At 36.4% G+C, this 17,268-nt stretch overlaps 1 protein-coding gene across 1 annotated transcript; it reads right to left on the reverse strand.

Annotated features, from left to right (window-relative positions):
- Nucleotides 1–4,764: 4,764 nt before the first annotated feature.
- LOC125663372 (uncharacterized) lies at nucleotides 4,765–10,902 on the reverse strand. The gene has a single exon (XM_048895660.2). The coding sequence runs from the start codon at nucleotides 10,900–10,902 to the stop codon at nucleotides 4,765–4,767; it is 6,138 nt and encodes a 2,045-aa protein (XP_048751617.2).
- Nucleotides 10,903–17,268: the final 6,366 nt, after the last annotated feature.

Consider the following 17,268-nt stretch of genomic DNA (forward strand, 5'->3'; position numbering starts at 1 on the left):
TGCATCTATTTTACTTTTCAGATATTTTAATTATATATCTTTTAGTCGACTGTTTACGAAAAATCCGAATGATATTGACTATCGTTGAAGTCTTTTGGAAAGCATATTGTATTTACTGCATGCAATTCAATGTTTTTGAACATTTAAACCCAACTTCAACATCTCAACAACAAAAAATAAAAACATTCGTTTATTTTTTAATATGAATATGATAATATTAATGACCGCATATCTATGTCATTAAACTATAACAAATGAAATTCGGAAACAGGAGAGGGGGGATTCTATACCAGGGAGGTGTTTCCGCCCAGGGGGAACATTATACTGACTTTGTACATAGGGGGAAAATATATGATTTTTCCCCTCTAAGGGAAAATCAATCCGGGGCTCATTTATCGAGGTTTATTTACCGAAAGTAAAATGTTCCTTTGTAAACAGACATGGCTACAATTTGAGCCGAAAATTTTCAAATTTTATTTTTTCATTTTTAATAGTTAAAATACTGAACTAAGGTATACCTGAGGTGAGCAAAAATTTGAATATCATTTGTCAAGGTACATGAGAGATTCAGAGCTCACAAGTCCTTGTTATGTAAGCAAGGGTCGTACCACGTTTTTGTTTACATAGGTTATATATACAACTAAAAGTTCGGTTAAAACAGATTTTTTCAAATCACAAGTTAATTCTGGACACAATTAAATAGTTTCTAGTGTTTTGCATATCTAATTTTCTTATAAGCATGCTATTTTCTATTAAGTAATCTATATGTAAACAAAAACATGGAACAAGCCTTGTTTACATTTCAAAGAATTGCGAGTGCTGTATCTCGCTTGTAACTAAACAATTGATATTCAAATGTTGGTTGATCATTAGAAATACTTTTGTTAAGCATTGTAAACAATAAAAATGAAAAATGAAATTTGAAAATTCTCAGCTCAAATCGTGACCACGCCCCTTTAAGTGGGATATAGCATTCAATATATAATTTTCAAATGCAATTTGATAATGGATTGAATCTGAAAAACCACTCTTTGATTTTGAAGAAATTAGTTACCCATGAACATTAAGTGTGTTCGATGTCAATTATTAAATATTAAAGGGGCACTAGCTGTGAAAGCGATGACAAACATTTATTTCGAACTCTCTCAATGGCATGGGGATGTATATTAACGACTAATTAAAAATATTTATTTTGTATAGAAGAGAAACCGAATACACGTACGTTAGATACATGTAACCGCTTCTGAAATATATCAGGAATAATCAGCCTTCCCATAAATACTCATCTAATCACTGTACATGTAACCGCTTCTGATGTAAAGAAATATATCAGGAATAATCACAGTCTTCCCATAAATACTCATCTAATCACTGTACATGTAACCGCACGGCTCGAAATTAGCGAGAAATACTCGCAAAATATGAGTACATTTGAAAAATAGCGAGTAAAAATAGTGGACACTCGAAAATCTTAGCGAGTAGTGATTTGCAAACTGTGGTCGTATCGTATCCGTTTTATACGGTGATGCGCTATTCGCTTTTCTTAAACTTGCACTCTGAATCATACAAACGCTTACATCAACGACCGATTTCAACAACCGTTTCTATCCGGATATTTCTTTTATGATTTTTTAAGAAACTCGGAGTTAAACAAATGCTTTAGAGGTCGGACATCGCATATCGACATGTGCCACGAGTCCTGTACACCTATAGGGGTGATTAAATTGAATTCCAAGTATGAGGTTTTTGTTATTCATTTATCTAAAAAAAAAATATCGGAGTCTATGTTTTACCAAGTCTTCCGGTAGTTATTTTTATCAGAATCATGAGAATGTCCTATCTAAATTTATTGTCATATTGAGGTCGGGTTGTAGTGACTACACGAGTGCATTGCTCACCGCGTAGACGATTATCAAAAAAGTTCATAGGACTCGTGATCTTGCTGCTTATAAACCATGAGTCCGGTATTCGCTTCGTAAAAATCACTAGTGACAACCCTGATGTGGCATGAAATTCGAAGACTGGATCTAGACCTGCGGTAGACAAGTTGTGGATTAGAGGTGCGATAATCAAGAGACCTAAACATTGCACCATATGACTTACGTAACTTAATGTCTTGTCCAAACCATGCCTGTTGACCCACTAGGCTCAGTAATGATGGGGAAAATCATTGATTTAAAAAAATATATATATATAAAAAAGAGCACTGCTTCATTATTTTTTATTTTAGCTTGTAGGTTTTCATTTTAGCCTGTGGATTTTTTACCCAAAGGCTAAAATTAGCCTGTGGTAGAAAAAGTTAATTTCGACCCCTGAACCGCTTCTGGTGTAAAGAAATATATCACCTTGCTGCTAAAATCGGACAAGTACATTGTAGCAAAATGCCAGGAAAGGCTGTTTTACTGACAGACAGATGATGATCCCTTTACTGATTAATCAGATATTGAAACAAAAAAATAGTGAAAGAAAATCGATTTTATTTGGACCAGGTATTCAATGTTATAGGCTTAGTGAATTCACAAATTTACTAGTAGGCTTAGTTCTTACAAATAATTTGCATTTTACTAAAACTTGATGTGGTTTGATTTCTCTAAATATACAGAGTTGGCATTTTTATGGAAAAATACAATAATAAAAACTTTAATCAAACTTGAAATTAACATGCAGTGTATACAGTTTCGTGGATTAGAAAAAAAAAATGTTTTTTTTTTTAATTTGCAAAGACCGTATTTTTAACAGATTATACACAAAAGATGTGCAAAAGAAAACTGGATCAACTATAATAAAGCAAGATATCAAAGATTTATTCTACTATTTCAAATATTTAAACTTCCACTACAGCATTACAAGTGTTTTCACAGTCAATGATTGCATCCTAACAAATCAAAGTTATAAATTTTAATTTTTCCCTGTCATTGTTAATTCGGAAGTAAGAAAATTAATATGTAAGTTCCAGTGATAGACGACCCCCCTCCCCCCCCCCCTTCCAACCCCTTCTTTCGTTAGAAGATTTTGCCTATAAAAGGTAAAATTATTGCATTTGGAGGACGGAACCCCCTTTTGAAAACCAAAAGTAGTGGAAGACCCGCCACTCCTTTCAAAACTTCCTGGATCCTCCCCTTTGTAACTATTATGTAGCGAAATGTCATCAACATTTATTTGCAATCTGATTCTGCTCATTCCTACATTCTTTCACTCAATATCCACACAGTTGTAGTTATTTGCCTTCCCATATATATATATTGTTTCCAAACGTACAATGACAAAGAAAGATAAGCCAGACAACTCTTACTTAATGCAGAAAATAGAGTTGTCTATCTTTAATTTGTCACATTTTGACAGTTTGGATTAGCTTCGTTTGAAACATTTCTTATGTAGAATTGATATCAGACAGGAATTCGTGTGACAGCTTTTACCATTAAAGGACAAGGTACGGTTTTAGCCAAATTCTGCCCGGCGTTTATGGAGGGAAATTATTTTGCGTTGCAGATATTTTCCTGTCAACTTCCTAAAAGAGTAACTTATAGTAACTCTCAAAAGCATATGGAAATCAACTCATCTACGCGCATGCGTAGTACATAATCAAATAAAGTAAGGGCTCTCAGGCTATTTGTGGTGTTTTCATGGTTTTTGTATTGATAAACTTGTAAAATTGAACATCTCTTCCCTCGTCGCCCGGAATAATTTTTATATGGATTAAAAATTTACTAAATAACTTACAATTCCTCTTAGTTTCATCCCGGGCGACGATGGAAGAGGGGTTAAAATATCAGTTGAAAGATGCTAACAAATTCGCCATCGTGACGCAATTTGCGTTGATCGTGGCGGTTGAAGAGGAAACGAGAATCATTTGAGTAGTAAATATATTTTCTAATAATATATGCTCATATAGTTATTTATTTAAACACATTGACATTTATTAAAATCATCATAATAATAATAAAAATCCGGATAAATATAAGCCTATCTTACAGACCGGATGCCATTTTTTGTTGTTATGACTATAGTGTAAACAGAACGGTTGTACTGCCCCAACGTCAGTAAGTTAACCAGATCAAAGTGTTTCAGTTGAATTTATTATGATAACACAATGATGTTGATGGTAAAAAGCTGTAAAAGATACAAAAAGTTCAATTACAATTGATGTCTAAACATGCGTTCCATAAATAGACACACAACATAATTAAAGAATGAATTATGGCACAAACTGTTTTCCATAGTTTTAAATTTTGAACAAGGCCACATTCTATTTTACTAGCAATTCCAAAATTTATACTATTGTCTTTGATTACAGTGCAGAACACAATACCAAACTCATAGAAAATAATTATTGCATCACATAACTACTCATTTTACAAAATGATAGCAAACGTTCAATATGTGAAACACGTGGTACATCGTACATTCAGCACGGTCACTTAATAGTCCACCTAGATAAGCTACTACATACAAAATGTACAATACAAACTTTCCAGTTAATACTATGACTAGATAAAACAGAATATTCAAATACTTACACTGTGATGGGCCACAATTTGCGATATTGAACACGAGGTCAGAAAAACATGTAACCAAAAAATATGGCGGTTCATAACTAAACAATATCCAAAGAGAGATAACTCAATATAAGAGACGTCAAAAGATAACTCTTGCCGGGACGGCACACTCCTCGCCTGATGTTATTTGACATCACTTCTAAATTGCTATTTCAACTACACAGTCACAGTCATAAAATGTGAAGATACATGTAAGAATTGAGTTGGCCTAATCGTCAGACAACAAAAGCACGACTTCGGTCACAGGACGCGTGAACACCGATGATCCACCTTCACGATACACTACTCGGACCTCTACCTTCCTAACCTTGCCATCACTACTAGGGAAGACTTTGGTGATGATACCCATTGGCCAATAGTTGCGTGCAACTGAATTGTCTCTCATCAGAACCACATCTCCCTCTGAAAGGTTACACCGATCGTATTTCCATTTTCGATAACTCTGTAGAGTGTCTAGGTATTGTGATTTCCATCTTCTCCAGAACACTTCAGCGAGGTGTTGGACACGTTTCCATTGTGCACGGTACATGTTCTTCTCATCTACTGTTGGCAAACTGATACTCGTCATGGCTGGTTTTTGAGTAAGCATCATGGATGGACTCAAAGGTAGAGGGTTTTCAGGGTCGGTCGATAACGATACGAGAGGTCGTGAGTTCACTATTGCAGATGCCTCTGCAAGAAATGTTGTAAGAACCTCATGTGTCAAGGAACCAGGGAGTATCTCTGATAGCATTGCATCAAGAATCCTTCTCGTTACCCCAATCAAGCGCTCCCACACACCTCCCATGTGGGAGGAATGTGGTGGGTTGAATAGCCAAGTTGTTCCATTGTTATACAAGAAGTTCTTCACAGGTCCATCTTCCACGTTTATGGTATCGATTTGGAGATCTTCTGTTGCACCCACAAAATTTGTTCCCCTATCCGAACGAACTTGTACAACCTTGCCACGGATGGCAACGAAACGCTTGAATGCATTAATAAATGCAGATGAACTCATGTCTTCTACCACCTCGATATGGATACCTCTAGTTGCCAGACAGGTAAAGAGTATGGCCCAACGTTTTGCACGTGCAGCTCCACCTCTTGTTCTCCGAGTGACCACTTCCCAAGGACCGAAAGTGTCAAGGCCTACATAAGTGAACGGAGGGCTTGGCTCTACACGTTCGGGTGGCAGATCAGCCATCTTCTGGTGCTCCATCTGTCCACGTAGTTTCCTACACTTAACGCACTTATGGATGACAGACGAGATCAAACGTTTGCCTCCAATGATCCAAAACCCGGCGTTTCGTATAGTTCCAGAGGTTATGTGTCTACCCTGATGTTTGGCAAGAGAATGGAAATGTCTGACAAGAAGCAGAGCGATGTGATGTCGGCCTGGAATGATGACTGGGTTTCTGACATCGCGAGGAATCTTGCTCCTGTTCAACCTTCCTCCAACTCTCAGTACGCCTTCGTCGTCAAGGAAAACATCAAGAGACAGTAAGGTACTTGACTTCAGTAAAGGTTCGCCATGAACTAGAGATTCATATTCTTCAAAGTAAAACTCTCGTTGAACTGCCTTGATGATCATCAACTCTGCTTGCTGAAAGGCATCAACAGTTTTGGATTTGGAACACACATGCCACCCCGCACAATCACTGTTGCGATGGAATGACTCTGCAATGTGTTTCAGCAAAGAGAAAGTCTCTGTGAGATTCTTCCAAGTTGAGAATCTAGAGAATCTGTCAGATCCCAATGACGGAGCGGTCACACATGTTTTATTGGAGATGACAACTGATCTCACTTCCTTGTCGTTGTCCGGGTCAATGATTTCAAATGTTTCATTGATGGGTTGGGTTTGTTCTATAAGATAAGCTGGTCCTTTTATCCAAGCGCTATCTTTCAAGTCTTGTGCTGGTAAAGCACGAGTAGCCTGATCTGCAGGATTCCTTTCCGTTGGAACAAATGACCACTGGACCGGTTTAGTCATTTTCTGAATGAATGACACACGATTGGTTACGTAAGTGTAAAATCGTCTTGATGTGTTGTAAATGTATCCAAGGACCACACGACTGTCAGAATACATACTGAATTCATCAATCGGAATCGAAAGGTGATCTGAGATGGAACAAGCTAGTTCCACAGCCAATACCGCTGCACACAATTCCAGTCGCGGAATTGTGTGTCCATGAGGTGGAGCGAGTTGTCCTCTTCCCATGACGAAACCGACGTTGCATTCATCTTTCTGAGAAGTTGTCTTCAGGTAGCCAACTGCGGCAATTGCAAGTTCAGACGCATCACAGAAGATATGAACCGATTTCTCTTTACAGTTTGACAGGGAACCAGGTAGGTATGTACGTGGTATTTTGATATCCTCTAGATGAACTAATGACTCCTTCCAGCGTTTCCAGTCACCCATCTGTTCTGCTGGTAACGTTTCATCCCAGTCGACCGCGCCACATACCAGGTGTCTCAGGAGACTCTTTCCTTCAAGCACAACAGGAGCAAGAAACCCAATGGGGTCGAATATGCTGTTTATCGTAGACAATACTCCTCTTTTCGTGTAAGGTTTGTCTCCCGTAGCGACTTGAAAGAAAAATACATCAGATTCCAAGTTCCAGTTGAGTCCTAGACTACGTTGGTTCGGAAGAGAGTCCTTTCCAAATTCAAGTTCCTTCATACCTTTAGCTAAATCATCTGCTGGAAAGGCGTTCAGCACGTCTTTGTGGTTAGAGGCTATCTTATGTAATCGCAAGTTGCCTTGTGACTGGAGAGCTTGTTGTGTTCGCTTCATCAGGTCAATAGCTTGTGGGACAGTAGGAAGAGATAACAGACCATCATCGACGTAGAAATTGTTCTCTACAAAGTCAGTTACATCCTTCCCAAATTCTGGTTCAGCAACTGTTGCTGTCTTGCGAAGACCATAAGTGGCAATTGACGGTGACGGGCTATTTCCGAACACATGAACAGTCATTCTGAATTCTATCATTGTTCTGTTTGGATCATTCTCTTCATACCAAAAGAACCTTAGGAAGTTTCGATGGTCCTCGCGTACCTTAAAGAAGTAAAACATCTGCTGGATGTCGCCCATGATTGCGACTGATTCCTTGCGAAATCTCAACAAGACTCCTAGCAGACTATTGGTAAGATCTGGCCCAGTTAGAAGAACATCATTTAAAGATAATCCTCCATATTTAGCTGAAGAGTCAAACACGGCTCGTAGTTGATCAGGCTTTTTGGGGTGATATATGCCAAATATGGGAAGAAACCAACATTCTTCTTGTTCTGATATTGGTGGTGCAACCTCTGCATGGCCATTTTTCAAGATTCCGTCCATGAATGCAAGAAAATGTTCTTTCTTAATTGGATTTTTCTGAAGATTGACATCTAATGCATTGGCTCTTCTAAGAGCGAGTGATCTGTTGTTCGGAAGTTTCAATCGTTGTTGGCGAAAGGGTAGAGGGGCAACCCAGTTTCCAGTGTTGTCCTTCTGAAGGCTTTCGTGCATGATTTGAAGGAATTCACGATCATCTACAGACATGCCTGGTTTTTCATCGTCCTTTGTCCTCTGAAAAACATTCTTGCCAAAGTCTTCATTGTTAAGATGTGTTGCTGCGTTTCTGTTGCTGAAACCATAATGTCGGTTAGAATCCTCACAAATCCTGAACTCATTTGTACAGGGAGGAAATAATGATACACGACCGGATCCTAGTAAGTGGGTTTTGTATGTGTTGACCACTGCTGGCGCATGAGTCTTGCCTAAACAAGTTTCACCTATTATGGCCCACCCAAGATGAAGTTTCTGTGCGTAAGGTTGGTTACCATAACCAATGCGTTGATCAAGGACATGGTGAGCCTGGATAATGTCTCTTCCAAGGAGCAAAATAATGTCCGCATCATGATCGAGTGGAGGAATGAATCTTGCTACATCACGAAGATGGCTGTAATGCAACGCAATGTCCTGTGTGGGAATCTCATCGCGTACATTTGGAACCTGACTGCATTCGATCAAAGTCGGTAGATTCATCTTACAGCTACTGTCGTATGACTCAACAACAAAACCTTCTGCTTTCCTTCCCGATGTCTGAATAGTTCCACCACATGATGAGAGCATGTATGAAGTAGAGTCACTCTGTATGTTAAACAGCTCAAAGAACTCGGGACTGACAAGAGAACGGTTCGATTGATCATCAATGACTGCATACATCAGTTTTGCATGCTGGGGTTGTTCTTTTGGGAATACTCGAACAAGTAAGGTTTTAGCACAAGACTTGCCACCAAAGTTCCTTCCACAAATTTCAGTGCAAGCAACTTTCACATCTGAAGTTTCCTTAGAGTCATGCTTCTCCCCGCCATCATGCCTTCGTTCTAATCGGTTCTTTGCGGCATGACAATGGAGTGCTGTGGGATGAGATGCACTGTCACATTCGTCACACTTCACAGGGACTGAACAGTCTCTTTGTTTATGTGATCGTGATTCACAACATCTAAAACAAATGTTTTTGTCCTTTAAGAACTTCCTTCTTTCTTCCAGGGATTTCATCGCGAAGCCCTTGCATTTATTAAGGGAGTGAAATGTATTGTGCAAGGGACATTTTCTTTCCTCTTTGTCTTCCTCCGCCCGAGATATATCCGTTTTCTTGGAAGAAACATGTAAATTCCTTTCACGTACACGTTTGCCATGCTGTTGACTGTCTATTTTAGATTCCATAAAGTAAGTGAATGATGGGTTGTTCTTTGTGCGACTCTGCTCCCGAATAAAGTCTGCGAAGACTGTAAAAGGTGGGAATGATACACAATGATCCTTCATGTATTTCACCGCTACATTTGTCCACTTTTCCTGGAGGCTGAATGGAAGCTTTCTCACTATAGGAATCACACCCGTAGAGCTATCGAAATAAGCCAACAAACAAGAGTATCTGCTATCTTCCTTGGCTGCATTTATCTCGTCGATGATGTCAGACAGATCATATAAACGATGGATGTCCTTAGAAGTGATAGTAGGAAATGTATCTAGCTTTGACTTCAGTGTTGCTTCCATCATCTCAGGGCATCCATATCTTTCTTCTAGTCGGGTCCAGCATCTTGTAAGTGCGCGAGCTGGGTTGTTCGAGTTGGCAGCCTTGATGCTCAACATGTGCTGCTGAGATAAGGGACCCGTCCATTTAACAAGAAGATCAACTTCCTCTGCTGGAGTGACTTTGAGATCAAACATGATAGATTTGAAGCTATTCTTCCATGTAGGATAGAATTCTGGCTTGTCATTAAAGTGGATCAGACGTGAAAAGAGCAATTCCTTTTTTAACAGAAATTGTGTGAAATCTGTTGCAAGACACTGAGAAGCAGTCTGACCCGAAGGTGTTTGTACAAAATCTGGCGGTGGAGTTCGTGAGTATACAGGCACATTTGATTCTTGAGCAAGTTGAGCATTGCTGATGGGCATTGGAGGATGAAGAGGTGTATTTCGAAACGAATGTGGTTCATTTGAAGCTACTGTGGTGTGCATATTCATCGGAAATGGTTGAATGTTTTCATAACAGCCTAATGGGCGGCTTGTGCTCTCAACATATTCTCTAGTACGCTTCATAGAGTTTTCTTGCCCGAGATTATATAAATCATCCTGTGTCGAACTATGTTGTCGATTGTCTAAATCACTTTGTGTTGAACTACGTTGTTCTCCTTCTTCGAGGAAACTTGCTTCTGCATCTAAAACTGCAGCTTCTCGTTTAACGCTTAGCAAATCCATTTCTGCACTTATCTCTGCTGTTTGCTTTAGTGTTATTGCACGTTGAAACTCGAGTTCTGCTTGTTTTTTCTTTAGCTGTGCTTCGTCTTCTGCAAATTGTATAGAGACCTTTAGAGCTTCAGCCTTGGCTCGCTTTACTGTGGCAGAAGAAATTTGGCTAATCCGCGAATTTCTAGAAGTTCTTGAGCGCCTAGAAGACACAGTAGACAAGGTGTCTTGCTTATTCTGAATTAGCATGCATAATCTTTTCATGGCAGAGTCAACTTGCACTCTGTAATTTCGTAAAGTCACATTGAAGTGATTTCTCTTTTCTTCACAAACATCGGAATTGTGACGGTTTAGGAATTCCATATAAGAATGGCACTCGTTCTCCAACTGTTCCACATGTTTTGAAATGTCCTGCTTCAGGGATAGAAGTGCATTTAAATCATTAGGTGTCTTGTCTACACCTTTGAGGTTAATATCAACAACAGTCCATACTTTCTCTATCCGCTGTGTATATTTCTCAACAGCTTGTTCAAACTGTTCGAGACCTTTTTCAGTAAGAACGACTTTGCGTATTGATGTCTCTTCTTCGTCCACAGTGTCGTGAAGGATGTCGGTAGGTTTCTCTTTACTCATTTCGATGTTCAGATCACATTAGACGATGACCGAGGATGTCCGTGTCTGTAGTGACGACTTTCACAAAAGGCTTGATGTAGTCTTTTTACTGTACTGCCCCAACGTCAGTAAGTTAACCAGATCAAAGTGTTTCAGTTGAATTTATTATGATAACACAATGATGTTGATGGTAAAAAGCTGTAAAAGATACAAAAAGTTCAATTACAATTGATGTCTAAACATGCGTTCCATAAATAGACACACAACATAATTAAAGAATGAATTATGGCACAAACTGTTTTCCATAGTTTTAAATTTTGAACAAGGCCACATTCTATTTTACTAGCAATTCCAAAATTTATACTATTGTCTTTGATTACAGTGCAGAACACAATACCAAACTCATAGAAAATAATTATTGCATCACATAACTACTCATTTTACAAAATGATAGCAAACGTTCAATATGTGAAACACGTGGTACATCGTACATTCAGCACGGTCACTTAATAGTCCACCTAGATAAGCTACTACATACAAAATGTACAATACAAACTTTCCAGTTAATACTATGACTAGATAAAACAGAATATTCAAATACTTACACTGTGATGGGCCACAATTTGCGATATTGAACACGAGGTCAGAAAAACATGTAACCAAAAAATATGGCGGTTCATAACTAAACAATATCCAAAGAGAGATAACTCAATATAAGAGACGTCAAAAGATAACTCTTGCCGGGACGGCACAACGGTATATAAATAGCACCAACCGACGATTCGTGAGAATTCATGTTACATACCAGCCAAACTACATTTAAATAGTTTATATAACGATGGACGATTCTTTTAATAAATAATATATTCCTTGAAGATTCAAGCATTATTTTTTACCATTCACATTCATTTGATTAAATGGGAAACGGCATGTAACAGCAGACGACAATATCCACCTAGGTACGTACGTACATCAGTGACGTATTTAGCGCGAGTGTAACATTTTATATTTTTCAAAGACAACAATTTAATTGTCAGAAAGTTTACGATGGTTATTCACAAATATAAAATTTTAAGCACACTATCTATAAATATACATCACCGCGGTGACCGAGCGGTTAGAGCGTTCGCCAGGCAAGCGGAAGGCCCGGGGTTCGAATCCCGGCCGCGACAGATCGAAGTTGTTAAAACAGGTAGTGACCGTTTCATCGACAAAATGCTCGGCATCAAGTGTGAATGTGACATTGGAGATGACCTTAACACCGGATGACCGGTGTCACAATATGGCACTGGGGGTCTTCAGTGTTCTACTAAATCTGCGATGGTTACAAAACTATTTCATTTTTGAAAACACAATACAAAACAAAAAAAGTTTGTGTAGCTAAGATAGGGATTAATATACATTTCTTGCAAGGCACTTTTTACTATGGAATATATGTTACTCATTAAAATTATTTTTAAATTGAGGTGCCTGAAAGATAATTTTCTCCAAATGTGTTACTCGGATCGTATTACTATATGTATTTTAATTTACAATGATTGAAATAGATTATACATGTAGGCGCATAGGTTGTTTTTTGGTTTTAAAAAAAAAGGGGGGGGGGATTGACTTCTCGAAAACATTGACAAACACAAAAATAGGGATTTTGGTATCATTGGAGTGGGTTCATTACATGTATCCAATGTAACACTTACAATTACATTTCATCTATCTTTCTCTACTACTATTTAAAGTGCAGTCAGGGGGAGGGAGGTTACACAAAGCGAATACACAACATATGGATATATCTATATATAAATATAATATTGAGACTCGCAGTATTGAGCATTCCGTCAAAATTTTGTTTTTCTCCATTCGAGATAAATATACGATGTATGTATATACTTGCATAATGAGAAAATGCAGTTTAGATTTGAATGGGTTTCTTTTATCATGGGACAGGGGTTGGTTAGCAAGTCTTAAGTTTTATTTCTCTTATATAAACTATCGAATGATGTTTGTATTTTACAACTTTTAAGAGGGTTTCTTTGAGCATAAGTGGATACAATGACACTAAATTGCGCAAACCAAGTGTTGGGGTGTACCAGCTTTGTATCGCTCAGTTGTACAGTACCGAACACATTGACAAGCCTGAGAGAGAGAGAGAGAGAGAGAGAGAGAGAGAGAGAGAGAGAGAGAGAGAGAGTTTGAGAGAGTTTTGTTTGTTTATTTATTTTACGTCCTTTCGAGAACTTTTCTCTCAAATTGAGAAATCATCAGCTGTATGTGAAGTGCCACATATAAAACCTATGATTAGCATTTAAGGCTATAGCATTGCTTTTTTTTTTAACGTGCCAATACCTGTTGTGACACAGGACCTCCTTTTTTAAGGTCACGAAAAGCTGAAGATATCGAATAGTGATGAATTCGAATTTGCGTAATTTCTATAAAGAATACAAAATAAAGAGTAGGGCAAACACGGACCCCTGGACACAGTCGAGGTGGCATCAGGTGCCTATCTGAAAGACCCGTGATTCTCACTTTTGTCGAGCGTTTGTCGAAGAGCACATGTGTGTCTACGTCTCAGGTTCGACGTGGCATGTCATGAGCGGGGTTCGAACACACTATACCTCCCGGTTACGAAGCGAATGCCATATCACTGATAACCCTAACCGTTTCATAATTATCTTCCCTTTGAAGTTGTGTTTCTAGTTTCTCAGAAACGCTTCGTTTTTTCCTGAGTATACCTATGAAATGACAATTTGCTCCAACTTAATACCACGCATATAATATTGGGAATATACATGTATGGAATATTGCGTATGCCAATTAAAAACAAATACCGATGAATTCTATTGTGTTCCGATTCGTGAAGAATTACATTGGTGATAACCCAAACTTCGCATAAAATTCAGTGATTTGAATTTGAGCTGCCTTTGATGTCATCATTTTTTTCCGAATGCACGCGAGACTCTAACAAATATAAAAAAAATATTTTAAAATTCTCCACAATAAAGGAAGTTGGAGACAGAAATAAGAAATCACTATTACCAGCATAATAACTGTTTCTTTAATTAATTTGGTGTTCAAACCATTATATTTCTGCACCAGAAAAGCTTTCCGCGAATACCTGCAGTTTTTGCCCCTGTGCGGCATATCTGATGTGGTTTCAATTTCCATTTAATACCCATTCAAATCAGTACAAAAACCAATAATTTCTCATTTATTAAGAATTAATAGTTCTATGTGTGATACAGTTTATATTTTCCTACTCAAAACATCGCTTGGGGAGAACTCTCGTATATTACGTCAAAATTAACGTCAAATTTGGTGACGTCGTCAGGTTAATATAAAGTTTTCCGTTGAATATATTACAGCTACTATTGTAGATAAAGAATAACAATGCTCATTTTCATAAATGGCACGTTCTCAAATACCAGATTTAGTATTTTGGTGAATTTCCTTGACAGGGCAGATTTTGGCTAAAACCGTACCTTGTTCTTTAAAGCATAAAATATTTTTTTAAACTGTTGCTTTCATTTCCAGTGTACATAGCCTAGTTGATACATGCAGTTGCTATAAATTTCATAGAGGCGGAGGAGGCAGTTGATTAATTAATTAATTTTTTAATTCACAGAACTCAAAATACACACAAAAAGGTAAAAACAAATATAAAGTGAATTATACCAATCGAAAAAAAAGAAGAAGAAACAGGAACATAAAAACAGTGGACGATACATGTTCATAGATCAAGCTGGAGCACTATAATACGCAATGTATATATCATTTACAATCAGATGGAGCTCTATAATACGTAATGTATATCATTTACAATCAGATGGAGTACTATAATACGCAATGTATATATCATTTACAATCAGATGGAGCTCTATAATACGTAATGTATATCATTTACAATCAGATGGCGTACTATAATACGTAATGTATATATCATTTACAATCAGATGGAGTACTATAATACGTAATGTATATCATTTACAATAGGTTGGAGCTCTATAATACGTAATGTATATCATTTACAATCAGATGGAGTACTACAATACGTAATGTATCTATCATTTACAATCAGATGGAGTACTATAATACGTAATGTATATATCATTTACAATCAGATGGAGTACTATAATACGTAATGTATATCATTTACAATCAGACAGAGCACTATAATACGTAATGTATATATCATTTACAATCAGATTGAGTACTATAATACGTAATGTATATCATTTACAATCAGATGGAGCTCTATAATACGTAATGTATATATCATTTACAATCAGATGGACTACTATAATACGTAATGTATATCATTTACAATCAGATGGAGCACTATAATACGTAATGTATATATCATTTACAATCAGATGAAGCACTATAAAACGTACTGTATATATCATTTAGAATCAGATGGAGTACTATAATACGTAATGTATATATCATTTACAATCAGATGGAGCACTACAATACGTAATGTATATCATTTACAATTAAATGGAGTACTATAATACGTAATGTATATCATTTACAATCAGATGGAGTACTATAATACGTAATGTATCTATCATTTGCAATCAGATGGAGTACTATAATACGTATTGTATATCATTTACATTCAGATGGAGTATTATAATACGTAATGTATATCATTTACAATCAGATGAAGCACTATGAAACGTAATGTATATATCATTTACACTCAGATGAAGCTCTATAATACGTAATGTATATCATTTACAATCAGATGGAGCTTTATAATACGTAATATATATCATTTACAATCAAATGGAGCACTATAATACGTAATGTATATCATTAACAATCAGATGGAGCTCTATAATACGTTATGTATATATCATTTACAATCAGATGGAGCTCTATAATACGTAATGAAAATCATTTACAATCAGCTAGAGCTCTATAATACGTAATGTATCTCATTTACAATCAGATGGAGTACTATAATACGTAATCTATATATATCATTTACAATCAGATGGAGCAATATAATACGTAATGTATATCATTTACAATCAGATAGAGTACTATAATACGTAATGTATATATCATTTACAATCAGCTGGAGCTCTATAATACGTAATGTATATCATTTACAATCAGATGGAGTACTATAATACGTAATGTATATCATTTACAATAAGATGGAATACTATAATACGTAATGTATATATTATTTACAATCAGATGGAGTACTATAATACGTAATATACATCATTTACAATCAGATGGAGTACTATAATACGTAATGTATATATCATTTACAATCAGATGGACCACTATAATACGTAATGTATATATCATTTACAATCAGATGGAGCTCTATAATACATAATGTATATACCATATACAATCAGATGGAGCACTATAATACGTAATGTATATCATTTACAATCACATGGAGTACAATAATACGTAATGTATATATCATTTACAATCAGATGGAGCTCTATAATACGTAATGTATATCATTTACAATCAGACGGAGCACTATAATACGTAATGTATATATCATTTATAATCAGCTGGAGCACTATAATACGTGATGTATATCATTTACAATCAGATGGAGCTCTATAATACGCAATGTATATATCATTTACAATCAGATGGAGTACTATAATACGCAATGTATATATCATTTACAATCAGATGGAGCTCTATAATATGTAATGTATATAATTTACAATCAGATGGCGTACTATAATACGTAATGTATATCATTTACAATCAGATGGAGCACTATAATACGTAATGTATATATCATTTACAATCAGATGAAGCACTATAAAACGTAATGTATATATCATTTAGAATCAGATGGAGTACTATAATACGTAATGTATATATCATTTACAATTAGATGGAGCACTACAATACGTGATGTATATCATTTACAATCAGATGGTGTACTATAATACGTAATGTATATCATTTACAATCAGATGAAACTCTATAATACGTAATGTATATCATTTACAATCAGATGGAGCTTTATAATACGTAATATATATCATTTACAATCAAATGGAGCACTATAATACGTAAGGTATATCATTAACAATCAGATGGAGCTCTATAATACGTTATGTATATATCATTTACAATCAGATGGAGTACTATAATACGTAATGAAAATCATTTACAATCAGCTGGAGCTCTATAATACGTAATATATCTCATTTACAATGAGATGGGGGACTATAATACGTAATATATATATATATCATTTACAATCAGATGGAGCAATATAATACGTAATGTATATCATTTACAATCAGATGGAGTACTATAATACGTAATGTATATATCATTTACAATCAGTTGGAGCTCTATAATACGTAATGTATATCATTTACAATCAGCTGGAGC

This window comes from Ostrea edulis, chromosome 8 (assembly GCF_947568905.1).
Source record: "Ostrea edulis chromosome 8, xbOstEdul1.1, whole genome shotgun sequence".
Taxonomy (NCBI): Eukaryota; Metazoa; Mollusca; class Bivalvia; order Ostreida; family Ostreidae; genus Ostrea; species Ostrea edulis.